The following is a 27,423-nucleotide window of genomic DNA, read 5'->3' as shown; positions in this document are numbered from 1 at the left end:
ACCAGGACGCTGGCAAAATAGGAATGGAAATGAGAATAGAGTATATTCATCATGACATGATCATCAGTGCTGTGTTGGAGTACCACATGTTTGTCCGTTGACGTGTTTTACTACATTCCCAACAGTAGACTTTAAAGACAAAAGACGGATGGTCTCCAGGCTTTGGCTTCTCCTTCATACTATGACCAAGACCTTAGCAACCTTTTTTCCATGTTTACATTTGTTGCCAATATCCATGACTTCCTTTTTTGTTGCCTTGGTGATCAACATCTCTACCTGAGGATGACCTACAAAATGGTGTTCATTTCATTCATCATATATTTGGCAATTGCCAGTATTATTCATTTGGATGCTAATCATAACTCTGTATGTTGTAAAGTGCAACTATACGGGACTAATAATGACATAATAATAATAATAATAATGTTTCAAGGTGGTGCCCCCGTCTTTTTATGAAATTGTTGCAATTTGCAATATGTCCCACGCATACTATGTTTGACACAAGTACACGTTCATGAGATGATGTTTGCCAGTGGCCAAAGTGTTTATTTCACAATACGATCATGTCCCACCCTGACTTGCATCAAAGGCCACTGAACAAGGAGACAAACCGTCGCTGCATAATCAGCAGCCGCAGCACAGAGTATCTGCATTTAATAATAATTAATAACTCTTAGCCCCCTGCAGCCATAACGCTTCCTTTCCCCCGTCAGTCATCCAAGGTCTGCCCGTCTTAGATGATGTCCACTGCTGCTATGACAACTTCTATCCTTTTAGTGGCCATTTGACACAGTGACAGCTGATGATGATGATGATGATTACGGCTTCCTTCCTCGAGGCTTTCCTGATCTCCAACTCTGCTTGCCGCTGTTTATTGCCTCTGTAGTGCAAGGAAGTCCTGGGTGGCCGTTGGGTGCCCCAAACTAGCTGGACTGGATGAGACAGCCGCATTGTTGGGAGTGATGACGGGGGCCACTAATGGCCTCTTGTTTGTGACGTGGGGGCACCCACACAAACAACGCCACCGCCACGGTGTCCCGCTTAGCACCTTTTAGAAGATCCCGGGTGTGGTAAACAATGACCCGGCTGGTTTTTGGTGTTTAGTGGAGATACTTTGCGTGTCTGCAGAGGCACTAAATGTGCTCTTGTTTTAGCGATAAAAGCTTTCCATGACTTATGCTTCTCTCTATGCTTTTTTTTTTCAGGAACTGAATGAGACGGCGAAAGAACTGTGAAACTTTGAAGATCAGCAGCTTGTGTGTGTTGGTGAGAAAGTACACTGCAGTTTTCCTGAGCTTTGAAAAGTGCAGGTAATATCTGAGCAAATATGGTCAGATAACTTCTTATGCACTCACCCTACATTTAGCGGGGATGTGGGTCAGACTGACTCTTTTTAGATACTGTTCTCATTACCTTTTTGGGTCACTCAGACTTTTGCACCGGGCGCCTTTTAAATAAATAATAAATGTCTCTGATAAGCTCATCGTCTATAAATACCTGAGGATGTGTTGTCGGCAGGAGCACGGACAGGAATTCTGGGCCCCACAGACCACTGTTGTCGCTACATCTTCATAATCTTTCACAGGGGCCCTTGGAATGGTCCTAACTTATTTCGCCTAGACGGGGGTCCTGGTTGAAGGACCTTTTAAAATACTTGAAGTTGGTGAGGAACCAACGAGTAGAGTAGTTGGTGAGGAACCAACGAGTAGAGTAGTTGGTGAGGAACCAACGAGTAGAGTAGTTGGTGAGGAACCAATGAGTAGAGTAGTTGGTGAGGAACTAAGGTACATTACTTTAGAGTAGTTAGTGAGGAACTAATGAGTAGAGTAGTTGGCGAGGAACCAACGAGTAGAGTAGTTGGTGAGGAACCAACGAGTAGAGTAGTTGGTGAGGAACCAATGAGTAGAGTAGTTGGTGAAGAACCAACGAGTAGAGTAGTTGGTGAGGAACCAATGGGTAGAGTAGTTGGTGAGGAACCAATGAGTAGAGTAGTTGGTGAGGAACCAACGAGTAGAGTAGTTGGTGAGGAACTAATGAGTAGAGTAGTTGGTGAGAAACCAACGAGTAGAGTAGTTGGTGAGGAACCAACGAGTAGAGTAGTTGGCGAGGAACCAACGGGTAGAGTAGTTGGTGAGGAACCAACGAGTAGAGTAGTTGGCGAGGAACCAACGGGTAGAGTAGTTGGTGAGGAACCAACGAGTAGAGTAGTTGGTGAGGAACCAACGAGTAGAGTAGTTGGTGAGGAACCAACGAGTAGAGTAGTTGGCGAGGAACCAATGAGTAGAGTAGTTGGTGAGGAACTAAGGTACATTACTTTAGAGTAGTTAGTGAGGAACTAATGAGTAGAGTAGTTGGTGAGGAACCAATGAGTAGAGTAGTTGGTGAGGAACCAATGGGTAGAGTAGTTGGTGAGGAACCAACGAGTAGAGTAGTTGGTGAGGAACCAATGAGTAGAGTAGTTGGTGAGGAACCAACGAGTAGAGTACTTGGTGAGGAACTAATGAGTAGAGTAGTTGGTGAGGAACCAATGAGTAGAGTAGTTGGTGAGGAACCAACGAGTAGAGTACTTGGTGAGGAACTAATGAGTAGAGTAGTTGGCGAGGAACCAACGGGTAGAGTAGTTGGTGAGGAACTAATGAGTAGAGTAGTTGGTGAGGAACCAACGGGTAGAGTAGTTGGTGAGGAACCAACGGGTAGAGTAGTTGGTGAGGAACCAACGGGTAGAGTAGTTGGTGAGGAACCAACGGGTAGAGTAGTTGGTGAGGAACCAATGAGTAATTAGTGGTAATGATTGGGTACTGTAGGTTCGTTCATCATGAATTACCATAATTTTGTGTACCTTATTGTGAATAATTGTACAGATATGGTCAAAGCCCTTAACTCTCCATTAGCGAAGCCAAGCCAAGAAGATGGTAAAGTGTTCCCTACCATCCCAGAAGGAATTAATTGAAGAGACGATAGTGTAAGACATTTTGGGGGAGGGGGTTATGACCCATTTAATGTTCCGTGTTGAAATGATCAGTGGAATGTGCTGCAGGCCAATAAACAAGCAAGCTGTGGGCAGCAAATGGCCCCCGGGCCGCCCTTTGGACACAGGTGGAATAACTAGTAATGAGACATATTGCGTCTAATGTGTCACCTGCGGGGTACTTTTCAAATGAGTCAGACTTGGCAGCTGGTAGCCCTCTGCCACGCGGGCCCGTTCAGGCGGGCGGAAGCTGAGGACAAGGTGGAAAGTGAGCTGACTCTGCGGGGATGACATCCAGAAATAGACGTGGTCAGATGGGGCAGTATTGATCAGTGGGGGGGGCGGGGATCTGCACACTGGTGCCAATGTCAGAGGCAATAGATTAGTATGTATCAGTCATAGTAAACATAATAATAATAATAAACATAATAATAATAAACATAATAATAATAAACATAATAATGGACATGATGACTGAACACAACAAACCAACCTGACGTACAACTACAACTTATATAGCTCTCTTGATTGGCGTTTAGGAAAATGTGGGCATGCCTTGACGTTCTCATTCCTATGACATGTTACAAGTTGGATTTAATACGCATTGTACAGCAGAGATGAGCAAACTGTGGCCCGTGGGCCACACCAGGCCCACAAAAGGTGACTTAACACTTGGTGGGGAAACCCTTGCTGGCAAGCTCAGAACTTTGTGTTTCTTGTAGTTGGTCACCAGGATTGCCCACGTCCCAGGGGGGATTTTAGTCAGAAAAACACCCCCAAAGAAAAATCTTGCCACCTCCGTGTTTGACAGATGGTGTTGACAGATGGCTCATCTTCACCACTTCTCTGCCTCCTCTTTGCCTCACGACCAAGAGCGACGTGTTTCCTCTCACGTGACCACATCACATTCTCCCGAGCCTTCAAACTTCAAGAGGCAAGATTTGTCACCAATGCTTTTCCTGGCGACTGTGCTGCCAACTCGCTTGATATCAGGAACCCATCGTGTCTTCACCTGGCCCGGTCCCTCATCTTTCTTATCCTTACCTCACCCAATATCTTTATTTGATCTTTATTATTCCATTTCCTACTTATTGGGCCTGAATGGAAGGACTCATTTGTGTCTTTCATGGACACATAACTGGTGTGCAGTCCCTGTTATTGAATAAGATATTATGGTATGTCTTGGATGGGGTCAGTAGCCCTTTGCTGGCTGTCATTTACCCAGTAAAGTGGAAAGGAGATGTCAACAATTCCTTGGGGAGGTGCACATGAAAAAAACAATGTTTTAATGAATCATAAACTACATATATGAGCATGGTGGTGGGTGAGGGGGGGGTTGTCTCCCTGCGAGCCATGAGTGCAGTAATTGGTGAGGGAAACTGACAGAAGGTTAACTTCTGCTATGGATGGATTTGCTTGTCAACTCATTTCCCAATCAATTTGTGGCCTGAGTGATCTCACGCTTTATTATTGTGAACATCGGAAGAAGATGTGGATGTTCAAATGAAGAGTCCAGTTTTCAACTTCATTCATTTTCTACCGCTTATCCTCACGAGGGTCGCTGGGGTGCTGGAGCCTATCCCAGACGTGTTGGGGCGAGAGGCAGGGTCCACCCTGGACTGGTGGCCAGCCAATCCCAGGGCACATATAGACAAACAACCATTCACACTCACATTCATTCACTCTATCAGCCTGAAAAATTCATTTTTAAAGGTTTGGGACCCCAACCAACCACAGTGAGAGCTGTTATCCTCAAATGGTGAAAGCTGGAGTACCCGGAGAAAACCCACGCAGAGATGGCTGAGGGTGGAATCGAACTCCTAGCTGTGTGGCCTGCACGCTAACCACTCACACTTTTTTCTCGAAAATCAAAATGTTCCATACCATAACATAAATTCCCTGGGTTCGTCAGAAATTGGACCCCAGATGTCCTAAGAAGTCAAGGTCAAAGAGGGACGGGCGGGGGCGGACCGGAGGTGAGTGACATTACTGACACCTAGTGACTAGAATACTAGAATACTAGAATACTAGAATACTAGAATACTACGCTGGTGTTTCTTCTGAATGCCTCATATTTGGATTTTGGTTACTTTAGCCATTCTTTTTGTTGACAATGCTGAATATAAGCAAAATATATGCTTAAATGTGCATGTTTTGATTAATGATAGGTCGTATTCAACCATGAAACAGCATGATTTATTCTTTTATATTCATATATATATATTATATATTTATATATCTACATCCGGGATACAGTGAAGCTCCTAGGGATGACAGAATGGCAGAATTTCAGTTCAGCTTCACTTCAGTAGTCACATGCAATTGTCACATTGTGGGGTGCAGAGAAGGGGTGGGGTGCAGAGAAGGGCCCACAGTGGAACATAAAAGATGCAAAAAGGCGTGGCCGAGGGCGGTGGTTGCTGAACGCACATACAAAGGTAGCAAGGTGGTAAGATCTGGCATAATCTGGCATCTAAGTAGACGGGTGGCCAATCAGCATCCGGTAGATCCACCTCCAGCCAGGCCCAGATGATCTGGAACAGAAGGAGAAAGCAGAGGTGAGACATTTCTAGAGAAACTGCCTTCTCCGGTTAGTGTTAACTTTGAATATGTTTCATCTTGCATTACACCCTTTTGCTCTTTTTTCAATTTTGGCTTTCTTTTTATGTTTTTTTTGATAGGCCAATAAAAAAGACTCCAGGGTAAAAGTTAATATATCACACACAAGTTGCTTGTGTGTGATATATTATATATATATATATATATATATATATATATATATATATATATATATGCTAACAGCACGGAGGGAATACAAGGGAAAAAAGCCTCATCTTGATAAGGACGACCTTCTGTGGTCTTAAATCAAGCCATCATAAAGGTGACAGCGTAATAATGTTGTTTAGAGAGTAGCGTACCAATGGAAATGTGAGGAAGACATCCATGTGAATTGTGTTGTCCTTGTTTTCCTCCCACCTTGTTATTGATGCGCCTCTTCATCCTCGCAGCACGATGCTCATGCTGTGTATCTATCGGGTGGGGATCTATTCGTCTTGTCACCGCTTGCATCTCCTGCCTGTCTATATTCATAGCCAGCTTCTTCTTGGCTCGCATTCAGCTGCTGAATCATCACTTTGACTCTCTTCCTGTCCAACACACACGCAGCGCCCAAACATCCGTCATTTCCACACATCCATGCAGCAAAGAGGAAGAATAATTAGTTAATATTGAGCTTCTTAAGGTATCCAATCCAGACACTTGGGTCCACCACAACACTGACTACAGCCGCGCTGCTAACACAAAATAGCAGCACAACATGTACATAGGCGCAACATACATAGGGCCACTATGACTATGAGGAATAATAAACTACTATGTTAGCTCTACACACGTAACCTTTTACAGTACTACTATACACGCTGGGACTCAGCATCACTCCCATTTTAGGGGTGGACAAAACCTCTTTATCTCCAACTATTGTCATATTAAACCTCATGGACCCTATGGATTATGGATACTTGCTGCAGACTATTCCAGCTACATGTTTTGATCTGACAAATCTCAAGTAACTTTGATCAAATGTAGACGGACTACAGCGTCTGCTTGGCGGCAGCAATTCAACTGCAATGGAAAAAAAAAACAGCCATGCATCACTCGCTGGCACTGGGGACAACGAGTTAGGGTGGATTGCAAGGTTTACGTAAAGCACTTGATGTGGGCTTCCAATAGTGCCGCTTCCATATCACGTGGATTGCACTGGTCTACAAGCAAAAGGCTTCCAGGAGAAAAGTAGTGACAATTTTCTTGGTTTGGATCATAAAGGAAAAGTAAGTCAGATAGACTACAGTTTCCAAGGTGCAGTATTGGATCAAAATGGGAAATTTGCGCCAAATAAGGCAAAAAAAGGTAGTTCATCAGAATGTACAGTTTGTCTACAAGCAACCGCTTCTATCTGAACGCCTGTCTGCACATTCCAATACATTCATTTGAAGATGTGTTCAAGTTCTGACCTAAATCTTTTGGTTTTAATTGCAGAAATGTCTCGGAGGTGGACAAAATGCCGTCATGTAGAGACGTTTCATGAACATGTTTCAAGTTTATTGGAAACTACCATGTAGATAATTATAAGCAGCTGGCGGAAAACCTCCAGAAGTGCGATAAAGCCCTCGACTGCAATATGTCACTGAAGATACACTTTTTGCATTCTTATCTTGATCCAGTGGTGTTAGCATTCATAGTAGCGATACCATGGTTCACGGTCTGATTCCTGGCTGCCCCGTTCCCACCAGACAGCTTTTCTCTAAAAACACCCCAAACTTAGATTGTCATGACTGGGACCTTTATCTTTGACAGTCTCTTCAGGTGCACCCATGTTTATATACGCCCCAATACACAGCGTGCAACATGTCATGTGATGAAGGTGTGTGTCCTGTTATGAATATGAATATGAATATGCATTGAAGAACTTGATATTGACCTAATTACACACGTTGCTGGTGTTTCTCGCTGTAGGCAAGGCAGGTGTGTGTGTTAGGGAGAGTATATGAATATTGGAGGAGGAGTAGGAGTTTAATAAGGCATTTATGTTCTTTCTCTCCCAGGGGGCCACATTGAGGGGCAAGAGACTGGCCTCCATGAATGGCAGATTTGGGCCAATTAAGCTCAAATTGAAACATGGACTCTACACAAGTCTTACACACACACACACACACACACACACACAGGCATGGTTTGACAACACCTGGTAGATACACCCTCCCGTTCCGTCATACACCAACATTTGCCTTCTGTTCCACGTCGGAGGCACTAAAGCAGATATGCCTGTTTTGTACACACACACACACACACACACACACACACACACACACACACACACACACACACACACACACACTTTTTAGTGCACACGTTCACTGCAGCCCGTCTCACTGGCAACACTCACACCCACTGCAGCACCGCCTTTTTTCATCCTTCCAGCGTGTTTGTGATCTCACCGGGGAAGCCTGGATTCCGAGCAGCGGAAAGCTTCTATGGAGGAATATTCATGATGGCTACATTACAAACTCAATGCCGCACATTCACCGCTCCCTGGGCTGCACGGTGGTGACGTGGTGGGTTTGTGTGTCTTCAAGGGTCTTCTAACGCTGAAGCAGATGGTGTCGTACATGAGAGATTCTTTTGTTTATTTTGATTGGGCGTTTTGTCACAAACACGCTCGCCTTTCCACATTAGACACGGAAGACAACAACCGCAACACACAAACGTTCAATCCAGATTCAGGCTCGTTCAATTATTCATGGCGCTATTGCAGCGAGAGAGAGCCATGGAGGCGGCAGTGAGGCAAAGGAAGGTGTTTTAAGGAAGGGATCATTAGGCATGGAATATGTTCACGTCCTTGGTGCCCCCGTGGACTGTTTGACTGCTAGTTATGTCCTTATTCCCACAATCATTGGCTCTCCCTTTTCCGACACTAATGTGTAAAGTCCCAGTTTACATGCCGCATGACTCCGTGATGCTCGTGTGATTTTGGTCATTTGGTTCATTTAGCTGTGTGGGTGGAGGAAGATCAATCAATCATCAATCAATCATCAATCAATCATCAATCAATCATCAATCAATCATCAATCAATCATCAATCAATCATCAATCAATCATCAATCAATCATCAATCAATCATCAATCAATCATCAATCAATCATCAATCAATCATCAATCAATCATCAATCAATCATCAATCAATCATCAATCAATCATCAATCAATCATCAATCAATCATCAATCAAACAATCCAAGTGTAAAATGTAGACAGTAAGTAATCACTGCTAATGAATCAGAATGAATGGAGATGCTCCATGTTGGCTTTTTAAGGATGTCTGACAAATACATATTGTCCACCACTTCATTCTCAAATCTAAGATGGCCACCCCGGGATGATTGACGGTAAAATGTTTATTTGAATGAATCAATGCAGTGGCAGGATAAGCACTAAGATCAGTCCAAGGATAAAAGACAAACTAGAGACAGCACACCTGAAGTAACAGAGGCCTGTCAGTCAAACTCAGCAGGTGCGAGTGATGAAAATCAAGCATGTTGGCAAGGTGGGAAATGATTTCAAAATAAGAGTTAGACAGCCAGCAAACTACACAATGCTTACTTTTCTTGCTTCAATTCAGCTTTCTTGTTCATGCTTCTATGAGTGTGTGTAGTCAGTGACTGTAACATACTACAAATGCAAGTACACTCTTAAAAATGCTGGGTTATTTTTTTGACCCAATCGCTGGGTTGAGCCTGTTGGGTCATTTAATTGGGTTATTTTTATTGAGTTGGGTATTCTGAGAACCCAATTCGCTGGGTTATCTCTGTTGGGTGCTGAGTTATTTGCTGCTGGGTTGTGATTTCCATTATATTGTGCTGGGTTATTTTGGACAACCCAGAGCGTTGGGTAGAATTTTGGACACGCGCAACAAAGCCCCGCCCACAAACTTACTTCGTTCGGACCCCACATTTCATCTGAGGAGACCAATTTCAGCACGGAGCAAGGTTTGTTACATGCCCACTATTGTTTTACCGTAGAATTGACTTTATATTATTATATAAAGCTTCATAAACTTGTTAAAATGTAAGTTCGTGAAGCACTGTTGAGTACTAGCTTCAGGAATGGATCAGTAACCTTAGCAAACTTCCATTCCCTCCAAAAGTGGCAAGCGAACACATTCGCTGGCGAGCTATGGAGGAACCAAACTATGTTGTAGAAGTTACAAGAGACGTGCACTATGTTTGATAGTTATGAGGACAACGTCAGTTATCTCGTCAATTTGCCATTTTATGTGATATCAAGTTAATGAATCTCGTGAATTAATACGAGCGTGCTGATGAACCGGTGTTTTTTTTAAGCTAGACTGCTGCATGCTAGCGGGCTTCCGTTAGCCACCGATAGTCCACTGTATACTTACAGTTTGAACTAGTTTGGGCGCAAATTCGACGACAGTTTTGTAAGTCGCATATAAATGTGGAGAATACGTTTGGACTACTGAATCTTATTTCATTTCATGGTATGTTTGTTCTTATGGACCCTCTTTGTGATGTTTCAGTTCGCTGAAAAGCATCTATGGATGAGTTTATCAGTTCCAAATTGACTGAGAGGCAGCTACCAGGGCTGATTGAAAGGTAAGTCATCTTCATGCCTTCATTTTATGGGTATTGTTTTACAGTAGCTACTGTGCCTACTATATGTTCTATACATAAGAAATGGCGTAGTCACTGTAGCTTGTAGCTAGCAGAGTGATCCATCTTGTGATTCCAATATATATTGCTGTTATATCAGCCTGCGAGTCAAAACGTTAGCTCACTACTGCTCTAGACAATGATGACAAACCCTCTATGGTACACATTATGATCCCAATTGGTAAAAAAAATGTTTGGGGTGTGTTTTTGTGTTTTAAAATAGACCAAGTAAACATAATCGAGACATTTTCTTAATATTATGTTAGGGTTGATTGCAATACAACAACACTGCACAGTAGTTGAAAGTAATGAAAACAAGACAGTTTTATCTAAAATTGTAATATTATATTATTTAAAACTCATGTTCTCAACAATCTGGTAATGACACCCATAATTGTCCTACAGATGCCAGGGGAGAAGTCGCCCTGACGCTTCTGCCCATCCTGCTCCCTCCGCCTGTGTTTAAAAAGGGCTGGAAATTGGTCCGGGATAGTATTCAGGAGTCAAAGAGAGCCTTCATCGATGTTAAGCTGGTAAGTAATTTACCTTTCAACAGAAATTAAAATGTAAATGAATTGTGAAATGACTCCAGTTGTTCTCTTACACAGTTTTAAAGCAGGACTCTTTTTATGAGGAGCTACTTGAAAAGATTGTATTTCGTGGAATGTGTGACAACGTAACATTTGGCTGTGTTTCTCATTTCATGAAGCACTATTCTTACAAGTTGTAACTTGGTGTAAGTTGTTACTCCATAGTGATGTGTGACATGTAAACCACAGACCAAACATTAGACTGGCCAAACCCCCTGAATAAATTGTTGAACAACACCATGCCACCATGCCATTGAATTTATGGGTGTCATACTTCTCCCTGTAGAATATACGTATATTGAAATAGCTTCAGTAGAGAGCTGATGACAATTGCTCTGCACTGCTAGAAATACTTACAAAATATTTACCTTTTTTTCTTTTCTCATCGTAGGTCAGAGCTAACATGGTGGAATCACCTACTCGGTTGTGCTGCTGCTCACAGAGCCTCTTGTTCTATGTATATATCACTCTCTCATAGCTGTCCCCCTCACCCGTTCTTAAAATGTTATTTTTTTGTACATAGTTTGTTCATATGTGAAGGAAATGTTGTGAGTTGTTATATTTTTATGTTCTGGAAATGTTGAATTTTAATAAAAATTTTATTGTTACATTGGTGTCATTATTGTAATATATTATTAATAGTATTAGCATACAATAAAAATAAATAAATATATATATATATATATATATATATATGGTATATTGGCAACCCAACTTGCTGGGTTGAAATAACCCAGCCGTGTAGTAAATATGAACCCAGCGTTGGGTCATATGAACAACCCAATGTACAACCCAATTGTTGGGTTAAGAGAACCAACCCAACTTGTTGGGTTAAAATAACCCAACGCGAGGTTGGTCCTATATTTAACCAGCGTTGGGTTGAAAAACAACCCAGATTGGGTTGTTTTTAACCCAGCATTTTTAAGAGTGTACTATATATACATGTACTTTAAATATGCTCAAAACAAGTAGCTAGCCAAAACACGGGATAGCTGAAAGCTACATCACATCATCAAGTTTCCAAACACATTCAAATAATAATTCAGGAAGATTTAAGATTGCTATTTGAAGTACTTTTTACAGATAGATACTCACAAAGACGGACGTTTCCCAAGGCTCAAACATTTGAGAAGAAACGCAGCTCGTTTATGAGCTTTTCACTTTTTGTTTCTGCCTTTGCTAGCTTGTTCTGCACCAAGAGAAGGAAAAACGTCAAAGATTGTCGAATCGTGAGAAGAGAACTCTGTGACAGCTGTCACTCATACGAAGATGTCTCACTCTTAACATATTTATTGGCCAACTATGAACCCAATTACACATTTGAATTCAACTCAGAAACCACAGGAAACCACTGTCTTTGCCCCAAAGACAGGACGGAGGGTACAAGGCTTCAGGTCAGATGTATGAAGGCGTACGGAACAGTGAAAAGTATTGGAACCATTGTTCTAGAATATTCTGCCATTTGTGAAATCATTAAATCTGTAGAGTTTTCTTGTATTCGTACAACATGAATATGTAGCATGAGTTTGGCTGCTGGTTAGTGAAACATGTTCCCTCCAGCGGGCTTGTTTTCTTCTCTAACGACTGTCAGTCGCCCCCCCCCCCCCCCAACCCCCACCCCCCTCCTGGTGTAAGGCTCCTCTTTTCTCCACCTTATTCTCATATTCTCTCTGAGCTTGTGTCGTCACCAATTGACCTCTGACCTTGAACTCTCCATTCCCCCTTGGGAGGTTACATCATCTTGTATGCAGTTCAGTACAGTGGAGGAAGTATATAAGTATAAATATAGTATAAATATACGTATACATTACTAGCATGAGGCCCACCTCCAACCTCGATACCACCCTTGGTATTGATACTGGAAATGTAGTCAGTGGGTTCTTACACTTTCTCCCTTGTGGAAGTTATGTCAATGCAGCCCACCGCTATGTGTAGACAACACCCCACCGCCCACCCCCTGAGGAGCCCCCCCCCCCCACACACACACATTATGTACTGATATGAGATGTAACTTGTTCCCTGAGGAGAGAAGTGAGGGCGACAGAGAGATCTGCATGCAGCAGGCGGTAACACGACAAAGTTAAAATCGTAACAATCTGCAGGGAATGTGGGAATGTGGGATTGTGGGAATGTGGGACGGCGAGCGGCGAGCAGGCGTGCTGTGAGAATAAAAAAGGAGCCCACAGCTGCCCAAGTCCAACTCACACAAAGACAAATAAAGCAGGAGAAGAACAATGTGAGAAGACATGACTAATACTATCTAACAACGCCCCAGTTTCTATTTACTGTGTTCCCTCACACCCTCAGTAGCCAACTTCATTTTTTACAATTCTTATATACACTCGATATATGCTGGTTTCTCACGTTTATTTCTTGTTGGAACACTCAATAAACGTCACACCATCGTTTTTAGGGATCAACCTAAAGGTTGGACACAGGAAACGATCACAGATATTTCACTCCTGTGGCCGTGCCTTTTCCGTTCTGGCGCCGTTCCGCTGCACGTAGCATTTTTGTATCCTTGTTAAAACACATTGCTTTTTCCTCAGTTCTCATACACTGTCTGGTTATCCAATCCAATGCACTTTATTTATAGAGCACATTTTATAAACAAGTGCTGCACAGACTAGTAAAATAAAAAGTAAAAATAAAATACAATAGATTTAAAGGTACAAATGGAATTTAATCCAAAACTAAAAGATCAAATAAAAAATAAAATAGTAAAATAGATATTAAAATATTAAAAACAAGAAGCAAAGCAATAAAAGTACAAAAAAATAAAAGCAATAAAAATAAAGAGCTAAAAGACTCAGGACCATACGACTAACTCCGAGTTAAAAGCCAGAGAATAAAAGTGGGTTTTAAGACGAGACTTAAAGCTTTCGATGTCGGGGGCCTTTTTTACTTGGGAGGGGGGAGAGCTCCATAGCTTGGGGCCAACCCCAGAAAAGGCTCGGTCCCCCCTGGTCTTAAGTCTCGTCTTGGGCACCACAAGTTGGAGCTGGCCCTCGGACCTCAGTGACCGTGCTAGAGAGTAAACTTGGATGAGGTCCGAGATGTATTTGGGGGCCGTTTGGTTACCATCCACCATCGTACATAACAATCTGTTCTACTGTATTTGGACCCCCTGCTGCATTCAATCTTGTGGTAGTCACAAACATCTGGACCCGACTCCCAGCATGGTATCCCTCAGGTGTGTCTGCACGTTCTTGGTGGCTTGTGGGCCAAAGTGGGAACGTTATCAGCTGTTTGCAAGGTTCTGATAGCTCCCACTTTGTGTTCCGGTGGGTGGTGTAAGTCAAAAGTAGGTATTGGTCGGTGTACAGACAACTGCAACAGAGGGGGAACTAATTAGGTTAAAAGTGTCGGCAGCGTGTTCCTGTGCCAAGCCCCCCCCCCCCTTCTAACATCACCCTTGAGGAAAGAAAAGATGAGCAAAGATGAAAACATGGTAATCCTGCCAGCAGACAAGGGGGGTGTTGATTTCACTGGTCTACAAGCTCCCGGGACAAAAGTCGGGACATTTTTTCTTGGTTTCGATCACCAACAAAGACAAAGTATGTCAGAAGTTTGATTGGCTGTACTGTAGTTTCCAAGGTACAGTATTGGGTCCAAGTAGTAGAAGCCAAAAGTGTCATTCAAATACTGAATGATGGGAAAATTCCTCTTCCGGGTCACACATCTTGCAGATTGTACTCTTATTGTGTGGGTAGAAAATACTGTCGCTTTTTTGTTGAGAGGATGACAAGATGTAGGATGAACAGTGAAACAATCAACAAGGTTAAAACAACCATAGTCAAACATCCGCAGCCGGCTCTCCCTACCTTTTCATGGCTCAGCCAATCAGCAGTCAGAAGGAAAATACAACAGACATCAACAGGGATGTTTACAAAAATATCCATCCACTTGGTTGAAGTTTAAAAAATGAAATCAAATCCCATTCAGGGCCCTAACCCCCCCCCCCCCACCCCACCCCCCCCACCCCCACAGCTGGGTGGAGCATTGTATTGCTATGTTCCTTTTGCTAGCTTTCTGTTTATTACCTTTCCAATTCCACAGATGGCCCCGGAGCCGTAGATTTAACACCCATACATGTTTCCCCAGTAAGGAATAAGTAAGTAAGTAAGTAAGTGTTGCCAGGAAATGGAGGAAGTGTGTCTAAACTCTGCTGTCTTGGCTCCGTCGCTGGTCAGGTATCGGTTTGCATTGTGGAGGGCTTTATGCAGCTTTCCCACCGGCATTGAGTTGGAGCTCCACTTCCTGTGGCGCGTTGACTGCTTGCACTTAACGACCAAATAAATGCATGACGTGTGTATGCATTAAAAGGCTACGCTGCTGCACACTAAACCCCTCCCTGCTCTTCCTCGTCCTTTCCAGTATCTGACACCTTTCAAGTGGACGGGCTAACGTGAGGTGTTTGACACAGCTCTTATATCGGATCTCAGTCAATTCTGCACATTGGATCAATCATTTGCAATGCATGACAACATTTTTTATGCAAATTCAGTTGCCGTGCAGATTATACTTTCATATCTGTGACATTATGATATGTTTGCAGCAACCTATCCTCTTCTGAAGGGACTTCCCTGCTTGATGGACACATTCCCATTGCACAGGGGGATGAGAAATGTGATGAGGACTGCAGCTGACCCCCCCCTTCCTCAGAGATCCCCCACATTATTCCCTCATGTCCCATTCCTGGGCGTCAGCCATGCATATTTCAGTGAGGATTCAGCAAGGGAGTGAGTGGCAGTAGGTGAGGGCACGGCATATTAATAAATCAAAGCAAAATGGTGTGGAGGGATTTTATGCTGAGTGGGCACTTATGGAAGTAAGCACATGGAAGGCCCGAGTCACACGTGTCCTTCTTGGGCCAAAACCAAACCAATCCAGGTCATTTTAGCTTTGTTTTGTTTTGGAGCTGACAAAGCAAATGAGTGTCATATCTAATAATATATGTCGTGATAATGAATTACTTATCATATTTACCCTCAACCCTTCTTTAGCAAAATGCTGGCACTTGCAACTTTCTTTGGCTCCTTTGTGGGTTACTTTGTCGCTGTGATCTAAAGATGAATGGGTGTAACTGTGTTAGTTAGCCAAGAACTACACAGTTCAAAAAACACTGGTGATGTCATCAATGAGTGACGGAGGACCATGACTTCCTGTTTTGGTTTTTATGACGACAGTACCAGGCTGACGTAAAAGGATGTTTCCACACCAAAACATTCCCGTGTGGACAGGCCCTAAGGCGAGGAGGAAGTGAGGGGCCGCAGCACCACTCTTGTCGATTCCTGTACTTCTCACAGGTACTTTCCTGTGTAGTACTGACAAACTGAACAACATCCAGGTTGTTCATGTTGATATCAGTACATAATAACCCCCCACTACTCCTCTAGGGGGGGAGTGGACAAGTTGCGGCCAACGTTTAAATGGCTCAATGACAAAATCCCTGAATCAGCATTTATAATGATGGCCAACTAAAACCTTTCTCTAGTTTCTATACTGCTTTTATACCAGGATTCATCTACTGTATTTATGAAGCTATTGTGTGTGAAAATGATGACAGCCCATATATACTGTACTTGGGGGGGGGGGGGGGGGCATTGTGTGACAGACTCTGTGTGATTTGCACGCGGGACAAGATGACAGAAGCCGTCCATCAGCCGCTGGCCTCAGCATGAGCACAAATACATACTCATCTCAAAACAGATAAACAGCATAATTACACAATTCCCTGTGGCGACATAAAGAGCATCTGTCATTCCGTGTTCTTGGAATGTATGTACCAATGCACGGGCAAGTTGAGCTCATTCGGCTTCATCACTTCCATCATTTGCATATCAACATTTGTAGACAGATTTTATTAGATGTTTACCGACCACTCCCGGGTAATAAAGCAAATACAATGAAGACAACGTCTTGGCAAACCAGTTTATGAGGCCGCAGTAGCTCAGTTTGAAAGGATTTGGACTGCTGCTAGTTCTTATTGAGTAACCCTTGAGCAAGTCTCGGATCAGGTACGCGGCCACAAAGAACCGAAGAGGATAAGCAGCAGACCACTAACATCATCCATCCTTGTTCAGCTCATTTATTTTCCTAGCAAGCCCAGGGTTCAAATCCTATTTGCGCTACCTCTATGTGTCCACAAGATCAGTTGTTGTAAGAACACGCAGGTTGCAAAAAAAGGAAGGATGTGTTTTATTCCTCCTCCTAAATCAGCATTTGATTGTCTTTGACGTCCGTCTGCTGTTTGTTGATTTATTGACTTTTCCCACCTCAGCTTGAGGAGGGATCTCTCCCGGGACTTGGACACACCGTCACACTCCAGCTGCTGATGTTTAAGGTCTATGAAGACCACGGAGACCAGTGTAGGATGCATACAGGGACCAGCCTAGACCGTACTTGATAGAGGATCCCTAGGTTAGTCCTGAAAGGAAGGATCAGGGGTTAGGTTTAGGTTTATGTTTCCTGCGGAGTAGCTTCCTGCTGCGACCTATATCCCTTTTGATCCCAGCCGGGTTTTTCCTCTCTATACTCCAGGACTCCGCTGATGGGTCAATGTCGCAAGTTCCACTCCCTGCTGCCTTGCCCCGTTAGAGAACAAAGGGGGGCGGTCTCTATTTCTCACCAGTTGGCTTCTTTGGTTCTCAACACTGCACTTCAGGGGGTGATTGGTCATCGGGAGTACTGGGAGATTTCCCTGGTGGGCCAACCAGAACTGGGCTGAGAGCATTTAATGGACTTGTTTATTATTGCCTCTTCCAATGCTAGGCTACATTAAATGGAACTAGGACAAGCTAAGCACCAGCACCAAGTCCAAAACATCCACTCAACTTCAAAAATGTTTGCTGAGGTGTGACTGGCCGTGCCCATGAGCACCCGGACTTGCACAACAGGGTTTTTACCCGTTGGCTGAAGTTCGAGTTCATCTGTCAGTTGCTAACATGGTCGTGTTTTGCCTGGGACATGTTAGCTACGCAGACTTGAATATCACAGGATTCATTTAAATAACATCTAAATCTGTGCATGTGCATGCATAAGTACTACACAAGGTACCACAAAAGGTACCACAAAAGGTACCACACAAGGTACCACACAAGGTACTGGTGTAGCCCGGTTTTTGTATGATTCGTTTTTTCTATTGCAATTTTTGGTTTGGTACCCTGCTGTGAAGCCTGAAAAGGAATGAATGTTCAGGAGAACAAATAGCCGTCAGACGGAAGGAGAATAACAGAAGGACATAGCTAGCTGGACGGGATGGCACGAGGGAAGGCCAAAAGCAAACTGGCATAATCCAGGGGTGAAGAGCTTGGACGGACCTTGGCGTCTCCAGCATGAAGAATAGCCGGTGTCATCCAGTCGCCAAAATGAGTAAAAATAGCCAGACCACGGAAGGCCTGTGACAGTAGCAGGATGTCAGACATATTGCCTTTTTACGTACAGCTTCTTCTGGGCATTGGTGCTCTTTTGTTTTGTTAGCCTGAATTTAGCTCTATTTTGGCATCTAGTGAACTTGACTCCGGTATTATGTATTCCATCTGGGTCATGCTGGCAACAAACTGTATTTTAAGAAGATACGGATGGTGGTGGTGTGACAGGCAACCTTTGTTTGTGTGTTGTGCAACAAAAACATCAAGTTCTTTAGGACGAGACTTCAAGAAACCAGAAAGAGAATTGGCACTTGGCCAATATGCAAACACGGCTCAGGGACAGAACACGTTGTTTTCCCAGCTGAATGTTGTTTATTCCACTTCCCAAGAAAAGTTGGGAACGCACACCGGGAGCAGAGCACTTTGTCATTCTATTCACAGCAAATTTGACCCAGCTTCTTTTCTGCAGTGCATCATGGAGGATTACGGAGCGGTGATGCATCGCTTTCTCTCAGCTAATGAAAATCCACTTCAAGGACAAGATTAAGAAAATGGAGCAGTCTTGTGTTTCCACAAAAGGTTTAGGTATTCACTGTAAGCACGTCTTGTATAACTAGAGAAGCTATCTCCTCTTTGAATTGCATGTGAAGCTGAAGAACTGAAGCTGAACTAAAACGTGGACTTTTGGAACGTGGAACGTTGTTAGCTTGAATGTTTGGATGCTGGGATGCTCACCGATGAAAGAAAGATCTCATGGATACACGTGGACGTATCCTGGGATCACTGATCATACGTCCTCCCGACTTCCCAGTAGTGGTCCACGGATCAGCCCTCTTAATCCAAAGCCACCTTCTGGCCTTCTCTGTGGCTTCACTCGCAGACTGAATGGCCTTCTATTTATTCTCTTTGGATGCCCCCTGATACCCCAATCATACCCCAGTCTCTACAAACCACATCTTTAGGCTCATAGATACAAGATATATACAATATTTATACAATATCTCCAAGATATAAGCAGGATATACAGTATGTATGTATGTACATATGGACAGACAGTACTTTGCCCCCCCGCTCAACTTGTCCCAGTCGCCCATAAACATGGTCCACACCTCGTGGTGGCGTCACAAGCAAATAGCACGGATGCCAAATGCAAGGGACACGAGGCCATTGCCAGTGTGGAAGTGGTAAGTTCCACACAGAATAAGTTTGGAATAAGTAAATTAAGGAGGGTGTCTAGTTACCTTGGTACTTTGCTATGTTGGTGGCAGCCATCTTTTGTTCCTGCATCGATCCCATAGCCTGAACAATGAGATTTAAAGGAAGAGGACTAGAGTGTAAAAGTGAGTGTAGGGCAGTATTTCATGTCTACAGGCCTCTAGTGTTTAGAAAGTCATAAACAGGTTTTTAATGTTTAACTACAAAAATATTCAGTATACTTTCTGGAAATTGCGTTCGTGTACGGAACAAAGTAACCGCGATAAACGAGGGATGGCGGCATGATCAACTAATACCCTCCATGTTGGAGTCTTCATCAACCCTCGGGTGGTCAGCTGTAGCTTGATGAGCATATGGTGTAACCACACACAAGACCAATGCACGGTGACATTAAGTATCACAATTTTATTAGAAAAATTAAATTGTTCATCTGTCATATTTGCCATGCTTGGAGCATATAACAATGCAGTAAAAAACCCACGCCCAGAAAAGATAGTAAAGCAGATTTCCACAATGCTTTCACAGCACTCTGTCGTTCATGCTGTTACTATACAGATACTGTAACATTCCTAATACAGAGCAGTACAAACACCTGCCAAAACATGTCCGATGACGATCCCAAACAATGAACGTAACCCAGCTGGAGAAGAGGAGAACAAAAAGCCATAAACACGGAATCTGCTGACTATTTGTAGCGGCCCAAGGCACCCAGGCTTTGTGACAAAGTTGGCGAGTTACAGAAAGACTTGAAGCAAACGACAAACAGGAAGCCACTTTTCATGGCCGCTCATGCCCTCCTCTCCTTCCAGTCTCTCCGTCCATCACAGTGCAAGTTCCGGATAAGCCGGACAGCGTAAAGGAGGAGGACGAGGAGGAGGAGGAGGAGGAAGAGGAAGCGTTATCACGCAAGACTTCTCTTCTCAGCATCAACCACTGACAAGACTTGACAACAGTTCCTGTCTAAAGAGAACCGGGTGGGAGTGGTCATGTCATCCTGGCTCGGATGGTGACGTGTCCAGACACGGGGTGCACATTTCCAGCAGAAGAAGAAGAAGAAGAAGAAGAAGCCAAAACCAAAAAAGCTAAGTTGTGCTTTCAATTGAACCGAATGGATTTTTTAACTGTTGTTCAGCACATAAATGGTAGAAATCCCAGATTTAAGCTTTACAACTCAAGTCAAGATCAACTGGCCTCTAAACAAACATCAAATGAAGACAAGAACGACAAAAGCTCAGAAACACGGAGGCCTTTTCTTCTCAAAATGCAGTTCAGTTGCCCGAACGACAAGGCTCAAAAGACCATTTGGTTGCTCCGCCAAATATTTCGATGTTGCTCTCCATCCAAGAAAAGACGTTGCCAGTCGGCGCTTTGCTGTTGCAAGTTGCCAGGTTGTAGATTTCGGTGATGGACAGCTTCCTATTCCAGATGTTTAGGTTTGCTAGCTCGCCCACGAAGGCTTGTGTTGCATCAAAGCCTCCTCCCAGTATGTCCTGTGAAAGGAAGCAGGGCAAACACAAATAGATGAGGAACTTTTAATAACCGAGGATACCGACACATGACCCCCGCAAGCTCGAAACCTAAACACCGCACCTGCTCTTGTCCCAGGACCAGCACCCCCTCTGGTTTGATGGGGTGATACGGTGCCAGATTCTCCCCATTTCCCCTCATCACGCCATCCTGGAAGGCCTCCCACATCCCGTCTCGTGTGGTCCATGTGATGCAGAGATGATGCCATTTGCCGTCATTGATGAGGAACGGCAGCTTTGCAACCTGGAGGAGACACGTTGAAGGTTCTATTAGTCACGGGTCCAACCACAAGACCTTCTCCCAGTGCATGACCTGAGGGGCCGCTAGACGTCAACACTGACATTATCATTGTCTTGCAGCTACCCATAGCAGCTACCCATTGCAGCTACCCGTAGCAGCTACCCGTAGCAGCTACCCGTAGCAGCTACCCATTGCAGCTACCCGTAGCAGCTACCCATTGCAGCTACCCGTAGCAGCTACCCGTAGCAGCTACCCGTAGCAGCTACCCATTGCAGCTACCCGTAGCAGCTACCCATAACAGCTACCCGTAGCAGCTACCCGTAGCAGCTACCCGTAGCAGCTACCCATAACAGCTACCCGTAGCAGCTACCCATTGCAGCTACCCGTAGCAGCTACCCATAACAGCTACCCGTAGCAGCTACCCGTAGCAGCTACCCGTAGCAGCTACCCATTGCAGCTACCCGTAGCAGCTACCCATTGCAGCTACCCGTAGCAGCTACCCGTAGCAGCTACCCGTAGCAGCTACCCATTGCAGCTACCCGTAGCAGCTACCCATAACAGCTACCCGTAGCAGCTACCCGTAGCAGCTACCCGTAGCAGCTACCCATAACAGCTACCCGTAGCAGCTACCCATTGCAGCTACCCGTAGCAGCTACCCATAACAGCTACCCGTAGCAGCTACCCATAGCAGCTACCCGTAGCAGCTACCCGTAGCAGCTACCCGTAGCAGCTACCCATAACAGCTACCCGTAGCAGCTACCCATAACAGCTACCCGTAGCAGCTACCCGTAGCAGCTACCCGTAGCAGCTACCCGTAGCAGCTACCCCTAGCAGCTACCCGTAGCAGCTACCCATAGCAGCTACCCGTAGCAGCTACCCATTGCAGCTACCCGTAGCAGCTACCCATTGCAGCTACCCGTAACAGCTACCCGTAGCAGCTACCCGTAGCAGCTACCCGTAGCAGCTACCCCTAGCAGCTACCCGTAGCAGCTACCCATAACAGCTACCCGTAGCAGCTACCCATAGCAGCTACCCGTAGCAGCTACCCATTGCAGCTACCCGTAGCAGCTACCCATTGCAGCTACCCGTAACAGCTACCCGTAGCAGCTACCCGTAGCAGCTACCCGTAGCAGCTACCCGTAGCAGCTACCCGTAGCAGCTACCCCTAGCAGCTACCCGTAGCAGCTACCCGTAGCAGCTACCCGTAGCAGCTACCCGTAGCAGCTACCCGTAGCAGCTACCCATTGCAGCTACCCATAGCAGCTACCCATAACAGCTACCCGTAGCAGCTACCCGTAGCAGCTACCCGTAGCAGCTACCCATAACAGCTACCCGTAGCAGCTACCCATTGCAGCTACCCGTAGCAGCTACCCATAACAGCTACCCGTAGCAGCTACCCGTAGCAGCTACCCGTAGCAGCTACCCGTAGCAGCTACCCGTAGCAGCTACCCCTAGCAGCTACCCGTAGCAGCTACCCATAACAGCTACCCGTAGCAGCTACCCATAGCAGCTACCCGTGGATCTACCGCTGATCTGCTGGTTCATTTCCCTGAAATCCTGAAAGGGACTTGGTCACAGCAGTTCCGACAAGACCAGGCTTTGAATGGTATGAATGTGAGTGTGAATGGTTGTTTGTCTATATGTGCCCTGGGATTGGCTGGCCACCAGTCCAGGGTGTGCCCCGCCTCTCGCCCCAAGACAGCTGGGATAGGCTCCAGCACCCCCGTAGAAGGAAAAGCGGTAGAAGATGAATGAATGAATGAAACCCTCCATCCATCTGATCCAGCCAAAGGAGCCACGCGAGTCCAAACATTGCAGTTGCCATACCTTGTCATTAATGAGGAACTCCATGGGGTTGTTCCCCCATTCGATCAGCACCAGCTCATTGGCCTGACCGGGGACGGCGTACGAGAAGGGTGTTCCCACCCCTGGCGAGGCATTGGATTTGATCCACAGACACACGGTGAAGGAGTACATCTCAGGCAGGCTCCTCTTGGCTTTGGCGTACATGTAGTTGGTTCTCAGGGGGAATGTCAGCTGAAACCGATCAGATGGTCTGTCTTTGCCTGGAGATGAGACCAATGTCAGTGTGGAACATTCAGCTTCCAAGCACGCTGTGTATTTTCTGTATTTTACTGTATATTAAATGTATATTTTGCATCATTTTAACGTTTTCTTGAGAAAAAAAAGGCGGAATTTGCACATTTGCTGATCAAATATGGGGCAAATGGAGCATCTTTTCTCTTATCTTATCTTAGTGCACAAGCCCCGCCTACCAACAGTAGATGCTGCCTGCCAGTTTCACTTTGTCAGCATGTTGCCTAAAACATGACTTTTTATAGCCTGTGTAATGTCTTTAATATAACTATGACATCATTATTCCTTCTCATTGGACAATAAAATGTCCCACGGGGGGGGGGCGCTTGCACTACCACCACAACCTGTATTGCAAACAAGTCAAAGATATTTTTATGCTCTGCTGAAGGAATGAACAAGTTTGACTGCCAAGAGGGAAGATGATATAGCCATGTTCACCAGGAGGTCATCAGACTTTTACAACAAAGTATCAGACTTTTTCCTGCACAAGGAAAGCCTGCATGTACTTCATACACAGAAAAAAGCTAACAACAATACAAAATAATAAATGGGACATTAACATAAAAAACTCCAAAGGAGTTAAAAAACAGAATTTATCACTTTTTTTTTTTATCTACCGAATTCAGAACACGTTTTAGGATTTGTATTTTGGTCCCCATGATGATGTCAACACCTCGTCCTCCTGGACAAATCATTCATAACAGTACCGGTCTTGTATAAAATATACAGAAGTCATATTGGCAAACTTCAGTAAGAGTATGGCTATGAATAAAATGATATCTATTTATATATTCTTACATTTATTATTGTTACAGATTAAAGGCAATATCTTAGTATCAATATCGGTATTGGTATCAGTAACACCGGCCCTGTTTTTACTTCTATCGGATTAATGTCAACGTTTACAGTATCGGCCAAACCTAAAGTGAACTGCTGCTTACATTGCCACCTCACACAGGTTTGATTCCGGTATCATCGTCAGTTGGTTGCTGAAACAAAACATAAAGCAACCGGATGGACAAACTCAGTTGGAAGCCCTTGAAACAGTGAGAGACAGGAGGACACTGGACTATCCGTCATGGACATGCCCACCCACGCCGTCCATCAGACAATAGAGATCATTCAGACTCAGACAACAGACTCCTCCAGTTCCGTTCCCACAGTCAACACGACCGGACTTCATAAAGAAATAGAAACCTTAAACTTTTTAATGTTCAGCTCTTTACTGTTTCAGGACTTCTTGCACAACTTGTTTCCAAACAATGAGCTCAAACGGTGAACTTTTTTTTTTTAAATGTTCTTTCTATTGCACCCTGCTGATGCAACCTGCCCAGCTACTGTCCCGGTCTCCTGAGTGGCAAGTCATAATGTGAACAGCCTGTTGAATACCACTTCTAATTGAACCAGGCCATTTACTGGTCCACTTATCCATCACGCGCCTGCCAGCTCCTTGATAGAGAACCGCAAGTTGTGCAACAAATATTAAATATTGTACAGCTGGACATTCAACGTTTTAGAGAAGGTTAAACTAAGTTATGATACATTTTAACTTCAGCCTGAAATTTCAGCCAAAAAAAACCTACGTTTGACTGCGTAGGGTATGTTTAAAGAAACAGCAGCTTGCATCACATCTTTGTGTTTTTGGTGCTTGATTATTAGTATCTCATAATATTCTACTGTCTCATTGGTTTTCTTGTCATTTTTAAATATGTTGCAGGCCAATAAAAATGGATATATGGTCCGCAAATGGCCCCAGGCCACACTTTAGCCACCCTTGTGTTCACTACTGCTCCTCAGTAAGGCTCGCCAACAAAAATTGTGGTTGCTGACTTTCCAAAAAAGCACAGCCTGCTCGCGTTTTGTAACCTAATCACAATTCTTGGACATAATATGTAGGTTTTTCCACAAATGAACGCATAAAAGTCATCAAATGAAGTCATTCAGTTGAATTCCATGACTTTAAGGGGGAGATCATTGATATGGATCACTAGTCATGACTGTTTTCAGTATGGTAATGTGCCCAACGCTGGTTAAAGACGGAAATTGAGCCTGTGAGTCTTAAGATATGCAAAGCAATGCAGCTCTGCTCCCTCTCAAGGCTACGGACGATGCAGCAGCAGCACACACGTTTGAGCCCAGGAGAGTCCATCAAGTACAGTATTTTGTTTCTAGAGGACGCGGCGTCCTTGAGCCAAGACGTCAACTTGTTTTCCACAATTGATTGATTGATTGATTGATTGATTGAAACGCACCTTTCTCCAGGTCGGTGATGCGGTGATGCAGGGAGGTGAGCGTGGACTCCACTCGGTTCCGCTGCTCGCTCTCATTCCTGGAGCCGCTCTTGGCTTCCTCCAACGTGTTGACCCGGGACAGAACCTGCTTCTCCATGTCGTCTATCTTGTTCTGAAGCAGATCCTTCAGACTGTTGGCTTGCACGGTGTTATTCCCTCGGCTGTAGTGCTGCAGCGCACAGCGGGAAGGAAGCTCAGGTGAGGCAGAGTGAAGACGTTAGCTGGTGCAAATCCACTTTTCAATCAGGACCTCCGTGGATGTTTATGCTCTGCGTCAAATGACTGCACTGCTTTAACGTATCCGCACTCACCGCCGGCCACATTGACTGCTAGACGCATCCAATATCGTGCTTCTGCAAATACAGTGTGGCTTTTGTTGTGCTTAAACGGCTCGGTGGATCAAGCTCGAGTGTGTTATTTGATATAGTTTGCAACTGCGTTGGACGACATCATGCATCTGCATCACACACAGTTGGAGATGGGCGACGAGTCCAACCAAACGATAGAAACAGCTCTCGTTGTTCTTCATTATACACTACAGTGTGTCTAAACTCGTGTAGGCAAAAATACACATAGAATTAATATTAATACATATTTTCTTAGTTTATTTTTATATATTATTTTAACAATATTTGTTTTATTATAATATATATATTTTGTTGTATTTCTTAATTACGGTGGTTATTATTTTTATAAATAAATAATATACAAACAATGTTATTTATGTTAAATATGACATATTTTAAGTTAGTTTTGATTTTGTTTTCCATAACTATTCCAAGTATTATGATCCGTCCAGACAACCAAATGAATAAACATATTGTCACTTTTGACAATATGCTACATTGCTGTTGTTGTTGTTTTGTTTTAACTTGAACGACGACGTGCGGCTCAGCTTCCACACCACAGTGAAGGACATCAGAGGCGTTCTGCAAGTTGCCTACCTCCAGGTTCTCCAGTCTCTGTTTGAGAGTCTGTAAAGTGTGTCCCAGCTGGGCCAGGGTCTCCGCGGTATTCCGGGATAAATCCCCCATTGTGTTCTTAGCCCCCGGCCGCTTCCCGCCGGGCCCCCCCGCCGCCGGGAAGCTCTGACTCTCGCAGCGACTCAACTTGGAAGTTAGCTCCCGGATTGTCTCCTTCTGGTTCATGATGGTCTCCTTTTGCTGCAGCACCGTCTCTCGCAGCTGCATGACCGTCGTCTTCAGGTCCTCCGCCGGCCCGCTGTTCTGCATGGTGGCCGCGCACAAGTCCACGTCCTTGGGCACCGACGTGCAAATGAACTGCGTCTGTCCCAAGTCTTGCGCCGAGCTCTCCGCCAGGCATAAGAGAAGAAGGACTTTCCACTGGAGTCCCTTCATGATTCCACTCGTGTCTGCGCTGGCGAGGAGAGGTTGCGATGGGAGGTTCAGCACCACGGAGCTGTCCACTGAAGCCGAGGCTCGTGGCGGGCTTTATATACCCCACGTGACGTCACGCCATTCACCGCAGCTCGGAGGAGGCGCCGCTCAGTCCGGCCCCTCATTTCAAGTCGTGCGCGCTGCGTGGAACGCTTCCCCACGCGGACGATGCCTCTGAAACACCCCCTCTTCGGTCCACGGTGGACCGACACACGTTTGGTGAAATGAGCTCATGCACGCGCTCGGCAGTGATTGAGTCATGTGACGTCAACTTGACACGGGACTACAGAAGAATGTGTGGGATGAGTGGGGTGGATGCTTGCAAGTCATTCGAAAGGGAATTCGTCTTTGGAACGCGTGGAATTAAGGGACGAGTGGGAATGTCAGCATGCATGTGTTGATACAGGACTGGTTTCCATGGGCTGGGAAATGTGGGAAATATTCCTTTGTGGGGTTCATGATCGGAATGTTTGGAAAGTGGAAGTAGTTCGCTTTTGAAAA

General features: G+C 44.7%; 2 protein-coding genes and 1 long non-coding RNA gene across 7 annotated transcripts in view; 2 read left to right on the top strand and 1 right to left on the bottom strand.

Annotated features, from left to right (window-relative positions):
- The window catches only part of LOC131122743 (endonuclease V-like), a 36,029-nt gene extending 30,365 nt beyond the window's left edge, over window positions 1-5,664 (top strand). For 3 of the 4 annotated variants that reach the window (XR_009128653.1, XM_058065409.1, XM_058065408.1), the window contains one exon: window positions 1,206-5,664. Coding sequence is in view for 2 of the 4 variants with exons in the window: in XM_058065408.1 (XP_057921391.1) it covers window positions 1,206-1,216 (11 nt within the window). In the remaining 2 variants the exon portion in view is untranslated. The remainder of the gene's footprint in view (window positions 1-1,205) is intronic. The other variant, XR_009128651.1, reaches the window with a different exon arrangement.
- Window positions 5,665-5,803: 139 nt separating this feature from the next.
- Window positions 5,804-21,258, top strand: LOC131135612 (uncharacterized). Of its 2 annotated transcripts, XR_009131635.1 has the most exons (4): window positions 5,804-9,508; window positions 10,060-10,135; window positions 10,598-10,725; window positions 11,174-21,258. It is a non-coding gene; the product is annotated as an uncharacterized LOC131135612 (long non-coding RNA). The 2 variants fall into 2 exon arrangements; XR_009131634.1 differs by having other exon boundaries at window positions 5,804-10,135.
- LOC131135608 (neuronal pentraxin-1-like) lies at window positions 19,716-27,053 on the bottom strand. The gene is made up of 5 exons (XM_058081710.1): window positions 26,470-27,053; window positions 25,487-25,694; window positions 22,965-23,203; window positions 20,961-21,140; window positions 19,716-20,860 (listed from the first exon to the last, which is right to left on the bottom strand). Exons 1-5 carry the CDS (start codon window positions 26,881-26,883, stop codon window positions 20,639-20,641), a joined length of 1,263 nt encoding a protein of 420 aa, XP_057937693.1. The 5' UTR covers window positions 26,884-27,053; the 3' UTR covers window positions 19,716-20,638.
- Between the last annotated feature and the right edge of the window lie 370 nt (window positions 27,054-27,423).

The sequence above is a fragment of the Doryrhamphus excisus genome, chromosome 1 (genome assembly GCF_030265055.1).
Source record: "Doryrhamphus excisus isolate RoL2022-K1 chromosome 1, RoL_Dexc_1.0, whole genome shotgun sequence".
Lineage (NCBI taxonomy): Eukaryota > Metazoa > Chordata > Actinopteri > Syngnathiformes > Syngnathidae > Doryrhamphus > Doryrhamphus excisus.
The sequence above is the reverse complement of the archived record's forward strand: the minus strand, read 5'-3'. Positions and strand labels throughout refer to the sequence as shown.

What these genes read in the sequence shown, in the direction of transcription:
- LOC131135608 (XM_058081710.1), bottom strand. Translation starts at nt 26,883, where the DNA reads ATGAAGGGACTCCAGTGGAAAGTCCTTCTTCTCTTATGCCTGGCGGAG. An exon ending in AGAGACTGGAGAACCTGGAG is followed by an intron (nt 25,695 to 26,469) that starts GTAGGCAACTTG and finishes TGTGCGCTGCAG; the next exon opens with CACTACAGCCGAGGGAATAA. An exon ending in CATCACCGACCTGGAGAAAG is followed by an intron (nt 23,204 to 25,486) that starts GTGCGTTTCAAT and finishes TCTCATCTCCAG; the next exon opens with GCAAAGACAGACCATCTGAT.